This window comes from Pleurodeles waltl, chromosome 1_1 (assembly GCF_031143425.1).
Source record: "Pleurodeles waltl isolate 20211129_DDA chromosome 1_1, aPleWal1.hap1.20221129, whole genome shotgun sequence".
Taxonomy (NCBI): Eukaryota; Metazoa; Chordata; class Amphibia; order Caudata; family Salamandridae; genus Pleurodeles; species Pleurodeles waltl.
Genome location: NC_090436.1, coordinates 622,332,495 through 622,353,716, shown reverse-complemented (window position 1 = coordinate 622,353,716; position 21,222 = coordinate 622,332,495). Strand labels below are relative to the sequence as shown.

The 21,222-nt window shown below is 45.5% G+C and overlaps 1 protein-coding gene across 2 annotated transcripts in view; it reads left to right on the top strand.

Annotated features, from left to right (window-relative positions):
* MCC (MCC regulator of WNT signaling pathway) overlaps positions 1-21,222 on the top strand; it is a 1,218,505-nt gene that overhangs the window by 834,892 nt on the left and 362,391 nt on the right. For both annotated transcript variants that reach the window (XM_069226494.1, XM_069226495.1), the window contains 2 exons: positions 7,358-7,521; positions 10,117-10,323. In XM_069226494.1, coding sequence (XP_069082595.1) covers positions 7,358-7,521; positions 10,117-10,323 — 371 coding nt within the window. The remainder of the gene's footprint in view (positions 1-7,357; positions 7,522-10,116; positions 10,324-21,222) is intronic.

Here is a 21,222-nt window from a genome sequence, read left to right as displayed (position 1 = left end):
ACTTTGTAAGTCCTTTCTACCAAAAACAGACTTCGAACCTGCTATCCAGACCTCGGTATTTTCCTATCATGATGGAGCCTGGCATCTCTGAGATCCACCCTTATCCACTGAAGGGAACCTTGAAGCAGCCTTTCCTGTTGGAGGTCCTTGCAAGTACAGCAAGATCGCATTGACACGCAGAGAAGTCCGCTGACGCTCACTGCACACTTGCAAACCATTCAAAACCTGCTGCAATGTGCTTAAGGCAATCAACTCTGAAACCCCACCATAAATGTCCACCAGAATTAAGACCCCATGTTTGACATGCCACATTATTATTCCGAACTTGAAAGTTAGTTAATTCGGGAAGGATAAGATGTGATGTCAGGCATGTTTTCTGCTATTCTCCTAGGATCTGAAATGTAATCTCAGTCCAGATCCATTTTCCACTTCCCCAAGAAGTTGAAAATCCACCGCCTCGTGCCATGCCTAGTTACAGAGCACACGCTAGATTCTGGATCCCACCTGAAGAGTTCCAACTCCTTCCCTCCCCACCAGAGCTCAGCACCTCCCCTTGCTGCTCCGATCCTCTCTATAAGCTTCACGCCAGCACCCAACACCCCTCCACAATATGGTGTACGTCTGCTTCCCCTCCCTCTTCCTCTGCACTACTTATTCAAACTACCCATCATGTGGAAGACTCTATTGCTTTGCCGTTCGCTTCACACTGCACAAGTCACGTTACATGTGTTCCAGGACACTGGGAAATGGCATGAGACCCCAGAACCAAGACTGACTGTCTGCATTGACCTGAGGAAAGTGGACATTAGCATCCTAGGAGCTCCTCTGTCCTTGGTCTACAAACTCTTAGTGGCAAAGGCCATGTGTGCCTGTGAACCTGAGCCCTCACTACACAGCATTTCCGAAAATAAGATCAGTAATTAAAAGCTCGAGCAGTCATTCCACAGTCACAATTAACGAAGCACAGAAGTGTCAGCATTCACAGTGAATAACTCTAGAATACTGGGAACCCCTACCTTAAGGTTTTGTCCAGTCTAATAGCCTCAGTTAGAGAGTCTTTCAGTTACCAGACAGACATCTCCCTGCCCACCATTCTCTCCATGGATCTGCCTGGCCACTTTACCCAGTACCAGGACGCATCCTACCTTCTTCCCAAATCCAACATTATAATCCCACCACTGAGGGACGTTCACCCTGCTCAGCATGAGGTCTGCCTTTCAGAGTCACGTGATCAACTCTAGCGCTGCAAATAGTTATTTTGTTATTAAGAACGGGGCAGCCCAAAAATCACCTGCAACCAGGGGCATATGAAAACATCCAGAACAGCGATTCAGAGTGAAATAATCAACAACGATAACATAATTCAGAGTTAATCAGGTATATAGTAAATCATAAGCAATAATAAAAAGAGAAAAAGCTGGATCCCTTGGTTCACTGTAAAGTATGTTGTTTATATTGGCGGTACATTTTGCAAGGGCTCTTTGCTAATGTGATCACAAAAGAAGTGTGTATAAAATACAGAAGGCAATGGAACGATATTGAGAGTTTCGGCGGTCTGAGCAATTCTCAAGTTCAAGGATTTGAGCGGGCAAACAATTTCTGACTGTAATGATTCTATTGCTGTGATCGTCAGTGGCATTTCGACCCTGCGTCATTTAAGGGCCATCATCAGGACGAAAAACGTAGATATGATGCAAGCAATTTATCTGAAAACACAAAAGAGGGGTCAGAGGTTAAGAAAAGGGCCGTTATGAGACTGACGGGGTGATTAAACCTCTGTGCAGATACTCAGGTAAGGGACATCCAAGGATGCAATCTCAAAAAACATAAAAAAGTATCCATGGATCCGCCAGGCTACTTTACCCAATACCAGAAAACATGGCCCATCCTACCATCTGCCGGGACCAACACTATAACCCCACCACCGAGGGACGATGCTATCAGAGTTGCATTATCAATTGTAGTAGAACAAAGAGTTATTTGGCAGCAGGAATGTTGGAGCTTCACAAAACAAACAAATAAGTTAATAGTAGATACTTTTGTTAAGTTAACACAAGACAAAGCTTGGAGGATATGCAGACTTGGAGAATGGCCGAATGGATACCAGTTAGAAATGCAATTTAAGGGTGCATTCTTACCAGCTGACACTAATCACAAGAGATTCTTGGTGCTTGATTGGAGACCCCCTGTTTCCACCATGTGCTGAAAAAATCCATCCCAGCTGCACTGTCCTACAGCATACTGGTTTTTATATCAGTTCGCACAGCATTTGGTGCATGAGGAACTTGTTCATCATTTATGCCCTCCTGCAAAGAAAAGGGTATATTGTCCTGTCTCTCATTTACACATACACTTAATAGCAAGCTAATATCTAGGGGAACCGTTGGCTTTGCCTGGCCTGCTTTCATCAGTGACTGGACTAACCATGAGGCGTCCAGTCTCGCTGAAGGTGTGATGATCATGAGATCAGCTTTGGTGTACTGTGTAATGTTTCTGTCTGTATCTTCCAGTCTTCAGGGATATCCACAGTAGCTTACTGAAGCCCATCCAAGTCATCTCTGAGCCAGAGCCAATTCCATTCATTACACTGACATTTACCTTCCTAATTACAATATTTAATTTGTGTTGCATAAATAGTGTTTCATTTACATTTAGAATAATCTCGGCAGAACCTGCCATCATTATCCTGCTTTGGCACAGGCGGTATATTTTGTGCTCTCCTGCTCTATTTGTTGTCCATGTTATACTGCTAAAGAGTTTTAAATTAATATTTCATGTTAATTTTGATGTTTAACCTAGTCCTAGTCATTTTGCAAAGACAAAATTGTTTTTAATGCAGCAGAATTCTAGTTGATGTATTCAAATGGGAGGAGGAACAAGTAAAGCAATATGACTATAGTTAGTCTGTGATTACTCTTTGGCTTGCTCCTAGATGTGTTTCGTTTGGCTAGAATAGGCAATCTGTAACACATACTAAAGAAGCAATCTTGTTCTGTAAGTTTATGTGTGTGTTGATATGTGTACGGTGTGCAGTTAGCTGGATATCATTGGAGCAGTGTACATCAGCTGCGGAATAACACGTTTAATATATTTAAAATTGCATTACATTTCGCGCATATTTAATACTTTAGGCACAAAGGGTAAGTGTTTTGCCCCAAATCGCACGATTTGCACTCTAGTGTCAGAGCCAGAAAGTCCCCCGGGTTCTTAAGTCCGAGCTCAGCTTCTAGAGCACATTTACTCCCCAAAAACGAAACCGTTTCTTTATGAACAAATTCCATTCAGTCTGGTGGGGATCACCGCCCATGCAGGACATGGTTATCACAGAATCCATGTCACCAGGAGCATCACCTGCCCTGTCCGGGGTATTACTTTACGACGCCATTGTGATCTGGTATTTAATTCAGTTGCTTCAGCTGAAGCATTCCTGGAATGTGTTCTGTTGTTAAACGAAAGTACATGCCAAGAACAGGGTGACTGGGATTCATCCAGGGACCCTGAGGTGGCAGACCAGTGCCTCGATGCCCTGAGGTGGGATAAGCTGCTGCCATTGCTTTATACTTCGTCGTGTACTATGAGATGAACGTTTTGAAGAGGTGTTGGGTTTCTGTCCCTGCGGGGCTCGTCTTGCTGTTAATTTGCGTGAACTCCTGTGAATCTTTTATGAGAGGGAAGGGTCCATATCTGTATGAAACCCAAGGCACTTTGATCTGACAAGGGTGGGATCGTATATGTGCCCAAATTGCAGCTCCTGCCAGGATTTGCATAGAGCTTTTTCAGACGTCCGGGAGTTACTTTTCCATCCCAGTTGTATTGAACACATCATGTGTCAAGCAGTTGTAACGAATCGCAATGGGTCCTCTAACTTAAAGGGCATTAAAAGTAAATATTTGTTTTCTCCAACGTGTTTTATTGTCCTTAACTACTATGAATAAATGATGTCACACATTGCACGGACTGTATTCATGTTATAAGCTTGCATTTTTGCTGCTTTCTTAATTTTGATGTACGTGATAACTCCTTACTAAACGGGTTTATGTATTAACTGATAATTGTTTGCACCAGAAGAGTTTAGAATAAGGCTGCAGTGTTCCAAAAGTATCACTGTGCGTGAGGTTCTACATGGGCAGAAAACGGGAGCTCTGCATCCCCTAGAAAGAAGAAGGGCATCTCTCTGGCAGTGATGTAACGTAAGCCCCCACAGCCCCTGTTGTGCCAGGGGCCCCGAGCTCCTAGGGGCCCACCTCAGCAAAAGTGGTAGATGGTGGGCCGGGGAGGGGTAGCCCCCTCCATGTATTTTTTCTGGGGAGCCTCCTCAAGTTTAGTTATGCCACTGCTCTCTGGACTTACACAGAGGAAGTATTTATACTGGATGTCTCTCTATGGTAGATGTAGGAATCTCACACCGCCTCCTGAGTGGCTGACTATCCACTGTCTTCTGACCCAGTAACTCAGTAGACAGGAGACCATCTTTAGGGACATAACACCATGAACATCCATGGAGACCGGTCTAGGACCTTTAGGGTGTGCTGGCTGAGATCTTCTCAGAAATCTGAGCTGGGTGTGAAGCTGAAGCTTCACGCAGAGGCCTAGGACCTCTTCACTGGTTCTCACCCGAGACTAATGCCAGTGACTGCAAACCCAGGGGTGTGCTGAGCACAGTGAAGGTCCATCATGAGCTCTGCTTCCTTGAGGAGAAGCCTCCTGCTCTGACTGTTACCAGCTAGCTAATTTTCTTGGTTCTGTTCTAGAGGGAAGCAGTTGGGTAGGTGAACTGACCCAGGGTTCAAGCAGCACCGAAGCATCTCTGTGACATGCTCTCATTTATTTGACGCTCCAAGCCTCGGAGTTAGGGTTGCAGATAGTCCTTCTCCTCTCGAAATGCCCTGTGATGATCTCAAACTGCATTTGCTGACTTCTACCCAGACAGGGCACACGCAATTCTTTTAGTCAGTAGAGACTCATCCTGCCTGTCTTGTAGCTTCCACCCCTGTTGCTAGGGAATCTGACTGTTCTCCACATTTTAGACAGCCCCCTTGTGACACTGCCCCCGTGTGGAAGCAGCGGGAAGACAGGGCTCTGTAACTTATTCTGTGAATTGGGACAGCGCACAGGTAGCATTCAAACGGCACTCTCATGCAGGAGTCTTTCCTGAAGTGAGGTGGCCTTACCCAATAGCCTTACGAACAGCAATGCACCTGCTTGTACTATCAACATACAGTGACAAGCTGGCGCAAGCAGTGTGAAACACGTACCAGGAAAGATGCAGTAAAGTACAAAACATACTGGTCAGTTTTAAACCACTACATGTGCCCAGGCAATGTCTAAAAAGTCTCGTCAGCCACTGGTGATTAGTAACCAAGAATTAATCAATAGGTTTATCAACTACTTTGTAAAATGTAATCTGTTGGTATAATGATTGTCCAAATGTGTAGTTGCACCTATATACTTTCATATTTAGACAATGCTCACTGTGTTGTTAAAATGCACATTACTGTAACTTCAGTTATGTATTAATAAGTCACCATTACTTATCAACGGTATTCTAGTATCACCACTGTAGTGATTCTGGACGGAAAGTTAAAAAGAGGGAGGTGGTGTGCGTCCTAGGAGGTAATAAACGCAATCAAATCTTCGGCCCCTTTAGTTTGGGTACATTTTCATTGCGAGGTCCACACAACTTAATTGAAGTCCCTTTGTGACCTCGTCATAAAATATGCAAAAAATAAACTGAAACACAGAATGACAGTAGAATCATAATTATAAAGTGTCACAGGGACTTGCATTGTTTCTTCGGGGAGGGGGATCGGTGAGAGGAGTGCCGGTCTAAGGGCTTGATTTAGCGCTTGGCCGACGGGTTACTCCGTCCTATTGGTGACGGATAGCCCGTCGCTGAAATCTAAATCCCATAGATCAGTGGTTCCCAACCTTTTGACTTTTGTGGACCCCCACTTTATCATTACTTGAACCCGGGGAACCCCACAGAATCATTATTGGAATCTGGGGACCCCCCTACTGAGTCACTAGTGGAGCTGGGGACCTAATCTGTTAATATTATTTCATTTTCTAAGCAGTCGCGGACCCCCTGAGGGAGCTTCGCGGACCCCCAGGGGTCCCCGGACCACAGGTTGGGAACCACTGACATAGATTATAATGGGATTTAGATCTTGGCAGATGGAATAGCCATCAAATTGTCCACTGAGTTCTAAATCAGGCCCTGAGTCAAATAGTACCAGTGGATCAGAATAGGGGTTCCTGAGGGGCACACACCACTTGAATGAGAGGGTGCTTTTATCTGCGCCAGCCCCGCACAACACAAGCACCTCTTCACTAGAACTTTGATTCTTCCAGTAATAGATACCATCTAGGCCGTTTGTGCTACGAGATTGGTTCCCGGCTACACCTTTTATCCACAGGCTGTTGTCGCGATGCATCTGGAATCAATCACCTGTGCTAGACGATAAAGGTTGAAACACAAGGGTGCGGATCCTTTGGGCGCTGCACACTACACACTGCTCAGCTGAAAAGGCACAATCACGCTGGCACATAATGCCAAAATACATTGTATGTACGACAAACTGCACATGAGAGGGAATAAAGGGAGACAAATGCGGATTGCTACTGCGCCCCCGGTCATCTGAGCACACCACACCGGGGCAATCCCTCCCTTGGCTGCCCCCCCTGTCATGATGGGGGTTTGGGTGAAGTTCCTTCACGCAGACAACCAGTCTTTTCCTATATGTATTTTTCCTTCCTTTCTCTGGTGTGTTAAATGTTTTTTCTAGACTTGCAGCTGCCAGGCAATAGGGCAATTATCGAAGTGAAGCAGTTACATACACCCTTTGGGTTGAGATAAAAATGACTGCTGATTGCTCTTGCGGCGTGAAGTGCGATGATCCAGTGCTTCTGACACAATGGCTTGTGCAATCATGTCTTCATGTGGGATTCGTCGCAGTCCATTGTTGTACACAGGTGCAGCAGTGTCTCCTGTGTTGTACAATGTGGTTGCACCTCATGTCTGTGGAGAATTGCAAAGTTTCTCCTTGCCCTGGTGTTGCAAGCCTGACACTCTCAACATATTTAATAACCACTTTATCATCTCCTACACAGACATAGACACAGGCTAGTAAATAAAACTATAAATGAGACAGCCTAGCAAGGAAGTGCTCCAAAGTCGTATCTGCAATTATTGATGCCAGGGGGTTGGGGGGTCGATAGGACGAGGGGGGGGGGGGGCAGGCCGTAGTGCTTGCCGATCAGCACTCGATTGCATCTGTTGCGCTCTGATAGTCCTTCCCCTGGCGTGGGCCTTGTGTTCCTTGTGGTGCAATCACATCTTCCTCTTTCTGTTTTACAGATAACTGTAGTGACCTGAACTCGGAGCTGCAGAGGGTGCTCACCGGCCTGGAGAAGGTGGTGTGCGGGCGGAAGAAGAGCAGCTGCAGCCTGTCGGTGGCCGAGGTGGACCGGCACATCGAGCAGCTGACCACCGCCAGCGAGCACTGCGACCTGGCCATCAAGGTGCTGCCCCACCCTCGTCCGCCTGAATGAGTGTGCGGGTGTGCTGACGTATGCGGGTCACGTGACAGAAGTGAATAAGCTTGTGTTTGTCAGTATCAGGGCATCCATCTGCTCCTTAATAAGCATTAGGTTTGCCCGAGGCTCGGGAGAGGCCATATGCTTTTATGTTCCTGGGCTTCGACTTCTTCAAATAGCCTAATATTCTTGCAAACATAAGTCATACTGCAGAATAATGATGATGTATAGATCTATTTGTTTTTCAATTGTATTTGAATACATTATCACTGAATCAGGTCATGTCCTTTAAACTCTAGTCTCCTAGCCTGTCATGTAAAATGGAATTTTCTGCACGAGACTGGATGAATTAAGATTAAGATCTGCAATGCCCAAAGTCTGCTTCCACTTTTTACAGTTCATTTTATGCCGTTTGGCTGAAAAGAATGTGTAAGGCTTCCAAAAGGGTATTGCACAAAACAGATGCCTGGCTTATTGGCTCTATTACGTATTGTTTGCATTAATGTATGTGATTTGCCTATTTTAGTACAGCGCCGCAGTTTCGCCTACTCTGTTCCAGGCGGAAGTAAATTTAGGCGAACAGGCTAGACTTGTAAAATACAGCTTCGAATCCAGAGAAGGCCAACGTAGCCTTTCACCCCACTGACATCCATAAATTAAGTACAGTTGAAATGGTTCATAGTGACACCTGTTAGGTGAGCACCTAGGGGGTCATTCTGTTCTTGGTTCGACATGTGCTGTGTATAGAGCCGTCACAATTATTACCCAGGAAACACATTCAGGGCCATTCCATTTAAACATCCCCCTAAAGCATGAATTAACCGGTGCATGCCAAGATTCGCTAAAGAATGCATCAATCTTCAAATTTTAGAATTCCTTATTGAGTCACAAAATGCAATAGCAGTATGCCATGCATAGTTCAGGCTACTCACCTGATTGAGTGGACAATGTTCGAAGCATGCATACCAGAAATGTGCAAAGCACACGTTTCTGTTGTTTTCCTCCACGACAAGCCCCTTATGTACCCATGAAATACAAGGGTATCCCTTTCCTTTTCCTTTCTGAAAAAGAAACCTCACCTTAACTTCTCGATTGGGACACTTCCCTGCCTCTCCACAGAGGCAAACAACCTGTAAAATGTTTGTGAATATCATTAAACTTACTAGTTTTGCGTCACCCCTTCCCCTCCAGAGTCCATATTCTCAACCTGATTGCGACAGTTTGTCATACTGCTGGCTTGGCCATTATAGTCAATCTGATCTGCTAGTGAAGGGGTCTACTGAGCCTAATTTGGGAAGCAGGTGCATTTCTAATTATTTAACTTGTTTTTAGTTGGCTAAAAAATCTTCATCTGGGTGTTGTTTCGAGAAGTACCCAAAGGACAAGCTCTAGAATGAGTATGAATATGTTACTGTCTTGACGCCATGTTAAACCCTCCCTCTCTTTCTTAGGAGAATCTTCATATGAGTAACTCTTATGAAGTATGTTATAATGATTCTGTGCACCCTCCAAACATTATTTAAAGTATCCTGCAGTCGCGGCTCGCTGTGCTCTGAATGGGTGTGGTGGGGTGCGGGGGGAGGGGGGATAAACATTAAATAAAAAATAAAAAAAAGTACCTGCCTTGCCGCGCCACTCCTTTTTGCTGGTCACTGGAGGGAGGCACAAGCTCTCAGCCTCCCCTGCAGCCAATCCTGACACTGCTCAGAGCAGCATTAGGACTGACTGGGAGCGCCCAGCCACAGCGCTCTCAGGGAGAGTGGGAGCCTGTGCCTGCTCTCTGCAGCCAGGCAACACAGTGCTGGGATGGAGAGAGCCCTGTGTGCATGTGTGTTTGGCCGGCATGAGACGGCTGGTCAAGCATACATGTGCACTCAGTGCTCGTCACAGTCCGTGGCCCAGCCCCTTTACAAGAAAATGAAAAAAAAAACAGTTTATTATAATTTTCTTGTAAAGGTTTTGCAGCTACTGCTGCTGGCGGGAGGGCTACGCTCCACCGCCATAGTGGAGGAGCCACCGCTGGTATTCTGAAATTACTGTAAAATCTGAAAATGCTTTGCTACAGTGCACCAACGCTCTTTCTGCCCTGGTTTGTGCCAATATAAAACTTTATAAATTAATCAAAATCGGACTTTTCCATCTGCAGATGAATTTTTATATGAAAACAGTTTATGAATCTGGTGTTTGAAGCATTTTTCTAAAAAGAAAAATGATTAAAAGGTTGCTTTACAATATTATGTTATTGGTATAGTTGTAGCATTTTTCATGAACATGCCTGTATTGCTGAAACACTGGAACTATCAGGTTAATTTACCTTTACCCCTTTGGCAGTACTCGTTTTCTTAGCCTTGTATGAATGAAAAGAATAGTCAACTGACAATCTGCGGCTTGCCGAAATGCATAGGTCTCTGCAGCTCATTAAACTTTTTTCTTTCATTAAACTGTCCTAGACTGACAGAAATGTGGCCTTACATTTTAAAATCAAGTAGAGACACCCTGGTCCTCTTGGAGTGAACTGCTTAACCTTCACCCAGATCCTCCTGAATTAACATCTACACCTCTTGTTCTTTCTGTTCACAGACAGTCGAAGAGATTGAGGGTGTACTGGGTAGGGACCTGTACACAAACCTCGCCGAAGAGCGTTCTCGATGGGAAAAGGAGTTGGCTGGCCTGAGGGAAGAGAATGAGAGCCTTACAGCCATGCTGTGCAGTAAAGAGGAGGACCTCAACAGGACCAAGGCAACCATGAACGCCATCAGAGAAGAGCGGGACAGGCTGCGACGAAGGGTAAGTGCATCCATTAACCAGGAGCACCATCACATGCCTATTCCAGGGACTACTCTCAAGGAAAAGCAACTAAGACCAACTTCAGATGTTGCTGAAGCCTCTAAGTCTTTGATTTATCATACGCCAGCCAAATAATGATGAGATTCCATTGTTTGTGCACTACTGGTAAGCTGTATATCTGTGCAAAGTCAGTTGGAGAGCTTTGTCAATTATTATCGGAGCATTGTGTTTAACCTAATAATATTTTTATATTTAGTGAATAGGCCCTCCTCCCTGTAAGTGAGAATGTTTTAGGGCCAGTGGCAATCCTAGAAATGGCCCTCATTGTTTTTGTCTTTGCTTGCATTTCACTCTGTGAAAAAGAAGAAATGGAAACCAGATAGACCAAGTGGAGTTTGTAAATCTGAGATCGTTAGCATCAAAGCTGGCATAAGTTCTCCCAAGCATGATTTGTGGATCGTAATTAGTCTCCAACCAGCCATGGGAGTTGCGAGTATTGAATGTTACTAGCTGTTTTCAAGTCTGTCTCGGGCCTACTGCTGGGTTTGATTGTTTTAAAAAGATCAGGTAACGAGGAATTTTTCCTGCACCAACAAATGTGTATTCTGTTAGACCTTTTCAGAAGCAAATCAACACCTGGGTGCAGGAAAGCAGTCCTATTTAATATGAGTTCTGCACAACCTTAGGACTGAGCAGGTGAAATTAATACTTTTAAGGGATCCATCACACCTCGAATTGTAAATCAAATGAGCATTTGAGCAGGAAAGGTGCCCAAACCTACTAAAACGATATGAATATGACTCACTGCTGTACAGCCCAGTCAAGACAGCATCTTCATTTCCTTTCAGGGTTAACCCTGACTGACCTTGATAGACAGGAAAGGGTGAAAGGTAGGTGGATACGGGTTGAAAAGTGACTATCTTACTTTTGGTAGAGGCCAATTAGGGTTGTATTTTAACGTGCACTTCCCATTAGTAACTGTATTTTGTTGTCACACACTAATGCCCGCCGTCACATTCAGGTACCTACTGATCCAGCTCTAGATATGCCTCCAGAGCAAGCATGCTGGCTAGCGTAACCAAAGACAAATATGTACAATGTTGACATCTCAGGATCTTTTGTACAGACTTAGAGACACCCCAGACAACAAAATGCTGAAAAAGGAGGATTGTTTGCACTCAACAGAGAGCTATACTTCAAAGCTGGACCCGTTTTATAGTGCACATGCCAGTGAAGGGTGGTGGTATTTCGAAGTAGTCCATCATAGCTCCTGTTTCAAAATGTAGCGAGCACGCAAGTTCAACTTTTTCAAAGGCTATTTGAGGAAGTACTCACACCAAGAAAGTTTGGAAAATATAAGGTCTGATAATGCATTTTACATCGCAGCTTTCAAATGAATTCACTAAAAAGTGTGCAATCTGAAAGGCATTCATAAAACATTGTTTTAATTTTATGGTAGCCCTCTCCATAAATGTTACAGGTTCACATACTCTAAGATAATTAGAGAAGATAGTGCACTTTTCAGCACAATTTTCCTAAAAACTGTCTAGAAATCGTTTACTGATATTCGGCCTAGAAAATAGTTTCACATCACCCATCATTTACAATAGCATATCTCTAAACCTCTACATTTCACTTGCTTCTTTTTTGTCCCCCACGCCCCTGCAGTACAGATACTCAGATGTACGCGATGACGGAAGATTTCTTTGAGAGCCACAGAATGTAAAAAAAAAAAAAAAAAAAAGGCAAACCCAGGCAGTACAAGACACCTAGGCATATTTTACAGGGCCCTGTAGCATGCCGGCACCCAGAATATGGCGACCAAAGACTTAACCCATATTCACAAACATTTTACAGGTTGTTTGCCTCTGTGGAGAGGCAGGCAAGTGTCCTGATCGAAAAGTTAAGAGGGGGTGTCTTTTTCAGAATGGGAAAGGAAAAGGACACCCTTGTATTTCATGGGTACATAACATAAGGGGTTTCTCGTGGAGGGAAGAAACAGAAAAGTGAGCTATTGCACATTTCTGGTATGTGTGCTTTAAACATTGTCCACTCAATCATGTGAGTAGCCTGAAGTATGCATGGCATACTGCTATTGCGTTTTGTGACTCAATAAGGAATTCTAAAATATGAAAGTTTATACATTCTCAAGCGAATCTTGACATCCACGGGTTAATTCATGTTTTAGGGGGATGTTTAAATGGAATGACCCTGAATGTGAACCTAAGGAGATTCGCCCAGAATCTCTCAAACGTGATCATGTGGCTAGAAGGATCAGGGTATAGGCCTTGTTTTACTGATTCTACAGATCTAAGGTTAGCCACTGGACCACAGCCTGTTTTTGCGCAGTGCTTTGAACCTTAGATGATAAACATATACAGCGTGATACTGACTGGTAGATTGTTACATGTTTATGGCTGATAAGAACAGATACTATAATTACAGTGACATAGAGTGAAGATGATATCTTCGTGTGCACCTGGGAAGACAACTTAAAATGTACTGTTTTAATCGTTGGCTTAACCTCCCTGCCTTTCAATCAATCAATCAGTATTTGTAAAGGGCAGCTACTCACCCCTGAGGGTCTCAAGGCGCTGGTGGGGAGGGGAGAGGCCAGGCCTCATCCGAAGAGCCATGCCTTGAGGTTCTTCCTGAAGATGGTGAGCGGCGGGCTTTGTCTGAGGTGCAGGAGGATGTTGCTTCAGCTCTTCGCTGCAGTGTAGGTAAAAGATCGTCCTCTGGCGGTGGTTTTGCGGCGGTGAGGGACAGTGGCTAGGGCCATCTGGACGGAGCGGAGGGATCTGGCGGGGGGTGTGGAAGGAGATGCAGTGGTTCAGGTAGGCTGGTCCTGTGTTGTGTATGGCCTTGTATGTGTGGGTGAGAAGCTTGAAGGTGATTTGCTTCTCGACCGGTAGCCAGTGGAGAGTCCTCAAATGTAGGGAGATGTGTTCTCAGTGAGGGAGGTCCAAAATTAGTCTGGCGGCGGCGTTCTGGATGAGTTGAAGTTTACTGATGTGCCTAGTTGAAGTGCCGGCATAGAGGGCGTTGCCGTAGTCGAGCTTGCTCATGACTAAGGCGTGGGTGACTGTCCTGCAACAGTCTGCTCGGATCCATCTGAAGATCTTCCGGAGTTTTCAGAGTGTGTGCCAGCAGGAGGTGGCAACAGAGTTTACCTGGTGAGTCATGGATAGGGAGGAGTCGAGCATGATTCCTAAGTTGTGGGCATGCACGGTCAGTGCAAGGGGGGTGCTGAGGGATGTGGGCCACCAGGAGTCATCCCAAGCTGAGGTGGCATTTCCGAAGATGATGAGCTCCTTCTTGTCAGAGTTGAGCTTGAGGCAGTTTCCTCTCATCCAGGTGGCGACGGCTTTCATTCCTGTGTAAAAGTTCCTTTTGGCCGTGTCCAGGGCTTCGGTGAGGAACCTTTCAGAGGATAGCCTGGTGCTACGCCTTTTTAGCTCCCTGAATCAGATGGGTGCTGCATGCAACATTGTAATTTAACCCCAATAAGAATGACAGTTGTTCCATTATGAGCATGCATATAGATCCGTATGGCAATTCCATTAAATTGTTACCTCTAGGAGGAAGTGTAGTTTTTTAATTCTGTATTATTTCAAGTTTGCAGTTCCATGCAACCCATTGTAGAAGCAATCTTGGTGCAGTTTAAGCCCTATCTTTTCATATCGCAAGCTTATCTTCCGTCATTATCAAACGTGAAACTACTCAATGATTATTCTGACTTTTGCGCTTAATTACGTCTTCTGCTGCAAAATGATAACTTTAATTCCGTTTTCATGTTTCCCTGGTCTGCTTGGTCTTTGTAGTTCATGATCTGCTGAGCAGCAACATCTAAGCTCTGTTGTGTATTGCAAGTTCTGACAAGGACTTGAGCAAAACATTCTTAAATGTTCCTGGCTCTGCGTTCTATGGAGCACCAATCATCAACACGTAACTTTTTGTCACACGTTAATCTCAATCTGACTACGTGCATGCTTTCCTTTATAAAAATGGTTCACTGATCAGCTGCTATGTTTTTTTTTATTTCAATTGACATAGAAGTCCGATAAGACCATTATTGGCGAACAGCGCTAGAAATTATTAGATCTAGGCTACAACAGCGTATGCGCTGCTTGTGCATACGCTATCGTTTCCAGGCTATTGTTTTATAACAAATGACTTGTACTCACAGGGTCCAAATAAAAAAATACTCTGTGCTTAGGTGCGAGTCCTCCTGGCTTTTTCCTTGATTTACCTACTCATGGAAGATAACTTTGTGAACCGTGCCCTCAATATTTAGGAAGTACCTGAAGGTGGCCAATGAGAAAACGGTCGGTGGTAAGATACACCTGTAACACTTTTTATTTATGTATCTTATATAGCATGATTTATAAACATAATTTTCTCATGGCTCAAGGTTAATCCAGAGGGCTAATGGTGTAGTACTGTACAGTATAACAAGGGCAATGTGCATGCAGCCTCTAGAGGTGCTCCTGCACACTAGGGTATATTCTTGCTAACCACAGGGATATCTCGTGCCAGGGATGTGAACCTTTGTTGTTAAAGGATGTTCTGAGTGATTGCTCTACACTGCTGTTTGAGACTTTACTGAAACATAAGAGGGAAAGCCATACCTGTTGTGCCTTAACAGGCTATGCCAGATGCTGGGGACTTTGAAAAGTTTCTGTTTCTTCTTAAGCGGGGCATAGTCAAATGGAGTTGGTAGGTGGACCAAACAAATATTTTTGGTCGATAAGGAGCTATTCAGACACTGAGATGTGAGAGTTCAGGGGTGTGGCAATATGTGATTTTCAGTAAGGCAATGTGTTTACAGTTCCCTCCTGATTATTACAGGCAAGCAATAGAACTGGTATAACAAAGTGTAGACCCGGTCTGTTACTCCTGCAACAGTGTAGTCCAGCCAGGCTTGTAAGAGGTTTTTGCGGGTCTGGATAAAAAATCGACTTGCAGGGTCTTGCTTCTTCCATTTATGCCAGATGGCACAAGCAACTAAATCTAAGCAGAAAAATATGTCCTCCGGGGAAAGAGAACAGGTATTATTAGTTTTTATACTCTACCTGGTGCCATCTAGTGATTAGCTATCTAATAGTAATAATAACCACCTGAGGCCAGCTGCATTTTAAGATTTTGGAGTCAGATTTGGCAACAATACTTTAGCTATTTTTGCAACGTTAACTCCATTATTTATTTAAAAAAAAAAAAAATTCACAGTGGCAGCTGCCACTCAACAGGGATGGCGGGGGTGATGCGGGACATGTTTTTTTATTTTATTTTTAAAAGCCTACCTCTGGGGGAGTCGAGTTTGTCTCTCCTCCGTCCTCATCCTCTTCCTGTTCCCAAACTCCCAGCCAATCATGATGCTACTGTCACCAGCAACAGCAGCATCATGATTAGTCTGAGTGGCCTGCTTCGCTGCTCAGACTAGGAATGGGAGCCTGAGCACGTTCTCTGCTGTGCCATACAGCCGGGTAGAGAACATGCAAAGTGTGCATGTATTTTTGGCTGGCCAAACACAGCCATCCAAACAGACATGCACAGTTTGTGTGCACATAGCCCTTCTCCGGCCCCCTCCCTCCAGCCTGGCCCGCTCCTTCTCCATTGTTATCATTTTATTTTTCCTTTCCCCACAATCCAGTGGGGCAACGCTCCTCTGCCTTAGCGAAGGAGCCGCCCCTGCTGTTTCAGCACATCTCAACTCTTACACTGTCCCTACTGATACACAACTTAGGACAATTGTAATTTGTGCTTCTTTCGCTGGTAAACTTTCTCTTGTAAATCTATTCTCTTGCTGTAGAAATGTCTACAAATATTTGTTGTACTTGTACCCCATTTGTCTACACACTATGAACGTGGAGGTTGATGGTTATATATGTTGATCGAGATGATCAGAGGAAGGAATGTTGAACAATGCACCTGACAAGGCAGCTGAAGACTGAAACAGCCCTCTTTTTGGTGGGCAATTCATAATCGTACATTGCCAGGCCACTAGACCTGATAGTGGATGATTTATTTCTGAGCGTCTCTCCCACTAGTAAGCAGTTTTCTTAGGTACTGTCAGAGAACATATCTACGGTACCATAACACAGTTTTTGACCTCGACTGCCTTGTACCGGCTAGTTAAAGCAGCTGGATGCTGATCTACTTGTTGCACGTCTCACTTGAAATCATTACAAGGGCAGTATTGTGGCTTCAGCATTTGCTCATATATCTATCTCAGTTAGCAATAGTTAGGACACCCTCTAGCTGCTGTGTATTAAATCAGTTTTAGTGATCCTTATGCTCTGTGCCAACAGATTGGTGATTGACAGCCCCTGTACCAGTACAGCTACTGCCCAGTGCTTTTCTGAATGACCCCAGTGTCATTGCTTCAGGGTGAAGGCGGCATCAATGTCATTAGAGCACAGTGATGCCGTCTAGCAGCACATCAGTAGTGCAAGGAATGAAGGCTATCTCTCCACTGCCATCCTCCTTTTCACAACGAGCAGCTCTTGGGATCTGCAGTACAAACTGAAACATGTCTTTGTTCCTCAGTACTTACCGGCAGCGTCTGTATTTTCAGTCAGTCAGAATCAAAAATGTATATAAAAGTTGACCCAGCTAAATAGTGTGCATGGATGAGCGCACTTCTATCTGCGTGAACTTCTGCATTTTCCCATTGATGGTGAAATCATTTCAGATTGCAAGCAACCTGGTATATTTAGTCAATGCACTGCTATTATACTATAGATTCCTTTACTTTCATAGGCCCACTAATGTGTTTAGCACATATTGACAATCTTCTGAGTCCTTTGAATCTGGAGCTGGGTCACAGCAAAATCGATCACACACATTGATAGGAAGCAGCCTGCTGTCACGTGACTATTGACATAGCACTGTATTGAAAGAAAGACATGAAATTATGCCTTCCTTCGGATGAGCCATACACTCCCTATAATATGTCCCCGTCCCATTTTTATTTCTCAAAAATTGAATCCGTAATTGTGAAATCTAGGGAGACATTATGGAAAATGATAAGTGGGGGGGAAGCTGCGGGCTGGGTGCCAGCTGTGTGAGGCTTTAACTGCAGTCAACCAGGAGAGCCAGGGAAGAATTCAATTTCAGCAGCCTGGCCAATTTAGGGCTTCGGTGTAATGCATGGGGGGGGGTAATGCAAAAGGTCCCCAGCAGAGATGCGCCAAGGTCAGCTTACAGCAGCAGACAGCCTAGGGAGGTGCTGGGTGGAACTTATGGAAATATGTTGTATTCAAAGACTCCTGATGATAAAAATCCCACCACAGCTGTGTGGTGTTACTTATGACAGGATGCCTATATGATACCCATAGACTGAACGACAGTAATCTGTGACTAACTCACTCAAAAATAAATCTCTTGTAGCACCCTTCCCCTCTAATTAAACCAGACCACCCTCACAAATTGGCATAAAGCAAAACAGATTAGGAGGGGGGATATACAGCCTTGCCCAGTGACATGCTGGCAAGCAAACGTTTTGTTCTCTGGCCTAGAGATAGCCTCCTGTCTTACCAGCCTCGTGATTCCAAATAATTTATAAAAATACAGACGCATTTATGTCCATAGAGGCACTTTCGGTTAGCACTTATCATCCACGGGTCTGTCAAGTGTCATTCATATTTTGCTTCAGCCTACCACAGTATACAGCTTGTGGCAGTGGGTAAGCCCGCTTTAGCCAATTGGCTTTTCTCACTTTGAGTACTTGTGCTGTGGCGCATGCACACATTCACCTTAAAAGTAGTCTACTTCAGCGCTTGGGACCAACCTCTGCTTTCAAAACAGGTCTTTTATTTTTTGGGAAGTGCCATTTTTACTTTTGTTTGTTTGCAAAACTGTGCATATCAGCTTTTGATCATGACATTTGTACTTTTTTATTACTTTTATACTCTTCATAGTTATTGCGTTTGCTTGCAAAAAAACATATTTTTTTTTTTGTAAAAAAAGCAGGGCTACCAAGGGCGGACCTGTTGACATTGCCAGTGCTATCAGGTCACGGCCAACGTTACAGTTCCTTTCTCCTTCATCTGTATTATTAATGTCACAGTATTAGTTGTATCTAAAGACATCTTGTGACTAGTAAATCGCCGTAGAGTTTGATTAACACATACTATTCAATCATACACACCAATCTGCTTCATTAACAAAACGGCAAGACCTCCACAGAAAGGCTGGCGGTTCCGAGCAGAAAAACAAAAAATATTCCCTACGCCATGGATGAAAACTTTGGGTTTCAGGGTCTTTGGTGTTTTCTTTTTACAAAAGAAAGCTCCCTCGTTGAGCAGTATTTGTAAAACAGTAAGGTTTGCTTAGTGGCTGCATGAAACATGACAGCTTCTCAGCAAACCTTTAGGCCCTTCTGAGGAGCTGCCGAAGTCACAGAGATCTCCACCAGGATTTCCTAGCGAGTTATGAAAATGTTCAGTGACATCAGAAGTGAGCAAATCAGCTACTGTGTTCAAATTCATAGATCAGTGTCTGCCAAGTCTTTTCTGAATCTGCATAGATTTATTTTTTCAGTTAAGTTTAGAAAATGCCAGACTCTGCACTCTGGCTGTTTGATCCTTTCCCATTTTGTATGTCTCACTATGGGGCAAGTGGCACTTCTGCAAATCAGAGCAGCTTCAAGTGCATGTACGGCTTTTGCCTGAATTGCTGAGGGAAAATGGTGCATGCCTTCCTTCTGAACTTTTAATGCAAAAGATAATTATTTAATGTGGGGGGCGTGGCCAAGATGGCGGCCGGAGCGGACGCTTGAGCAAAGAGCTCCACTCGCGGCCCTCCTTCTTGCCGATTATCCTGGTCCCCGGCCGGCACTAAAGTGGTGAGGCTTCCCCCCTCGAATCGGGGGCAGCCCCCAAGAAAACAGAACTAGCCACAGATGGCCCCGTAAACGACTACAGGACCTGAAGGAGCGAGGCGCGCCTGGTGCCCTGGACCGGGAGGTGAGGCGGCCCGCTCACGGTCGGCGAGACGTGTGCATGGCGGCGAGGTGACCCCTCTCGGCTTCCCCGTGGGATCGCCGGTGGGGCCGGGGCTGGTGGGCCGGGGCTGCGGCGCGCCCTGGAGGTGGGCCTGTCGGCTGGGGCGCGGCCCTGAGGACGCCGCGGCTTCCGGCTTGGCCGCGGCCCGCCGGAGCAGCCTGTAGCTCGGGGGGAGCGCAGCTGTGAGCATTGCCCCCCTGCTGTAGTCTGGCACCCCGGATGCCTTACCGTGACCCCCTTGCTGGGGACTGGTGACCGCTTCGCGCGTTGACGCCGCGGCGGGCGCTTTGGGCCGCGTCTCCCCGCGGGGCGTGCCGGCGCTGGGACCAGGCGTTCGGCTTGCCGTGGCGCTCTGCCCTTGATCTGGGGTGGCGGCCGGCGAGCGCGCGCCCGGGCGGAGCCGGGGCCCCGGCGTACCTTCTGGGCCCCCCGTGGGTGGCGGGAGCTGGACCAGCGGAGGGGACTCGCGGGCGGCCGCCCCCCCTCCCGCACTGAAAAAGGGAGTAACAGCGCACTGGGCCCTCCAGGGAACAGTCGGTTTCGCGCTTTGGGCCAGTGCGACAACGACTTTCAAGCACCGGCCTGACCCAACATAAAGGATAAAGAAGAAGAGGCGGAGGAGGAAAATAAAAAGAGACAAAAACAAAAAACAAAAAAGAGAATAAAGAAATCAAAGCAAGAAGTCTGGGAGCTGCGCAGGTACATAATAAATTAAAGGCATAAAACAACCACGCTGGGCCACCACAATATCAAGCCACAAGCAAGCAAGTGAAAAACCCATCGCACCTGATCCAGGTTAAAGGCAGCCAGCTCTCGACCTGGCAACGTGGAGTGGGCTGAAGATATAACAATAAACATACTAACTCCAAATATCCCTAAAAATACGCAACAACGCCTGGACTACCGGACACGCTAAAATCACCCACTATTGGTGTGCAGGGCCCCCCGCTTCGCCCCTCCAGGACACATAGCTGATTTCTTACGGCCTAACTCCTCCCGGATACACAGTGAGCACAATGGTTAAACCTAAGCACTCCAAAACAGGGACATCTGCGGAGGGAGAACTCCCCCCATCCGCGGGCCATCCGGACATGCAAAATGCAACGCTGCTTCAACTGAACGAAACGCTACGCGCACACACTCAGCAATTTGATAAAATTATGCAGGCAATCATGGAAACCAAAACCTCGCTAGAAGGGAAAATCTATGCCGCGGTGCTGGAGGTCTCCCTACTTCGAGCAGACCACCGTAAACTGACAGACAGAGTGCATAGTGCTGAACTGTCACTAAAAACTGTTCAACCGGAGATGACCGACATGAAAAGCAAATTCAAGCAAATGGAAACTGAGCTGGCGCAGTTACAACGCCGAGCTGAAGAGGTAGAGGGGCGCTCAAGACGTAACAATGTCAGATTCACTGGCATCCCAGAACGATTGGAACTACCCAATGCCGAGGATTTCCTAGAAAACTGGCTGAAAGAAATAATGAAAATACAGGATGCCACAAAATTACCAATGATAGAGAGAGCCCACAGAATGCCGGGCAGACCTCTGCGGCCTGGAGCACCACCCCGACCCATGATAGCCAGATTTCTTAACCACAGAGATAGAGATTCTGTTCTTCAACACTTTAGATCTTCCAGTCAAATCAGCTTGGAAAATAAACGTAGAAGAGCAACTTTTGTAAAAATCAAAAAATCTTGCGACAAAATAACATTACTTATTCTCTTATGTTTCCAGCCCGCCTGCGTATCACCATAGACAAGAAAACACTCATGTTCCCTACCCCAGAGGATGCATGGACATGGATCCACGCTAAAGGTTTGATCAGCCCACCAACGGAAAAGACAACAACTGAGGACTGGATAACTCCCAGGTCCAGGAGGAGAAAA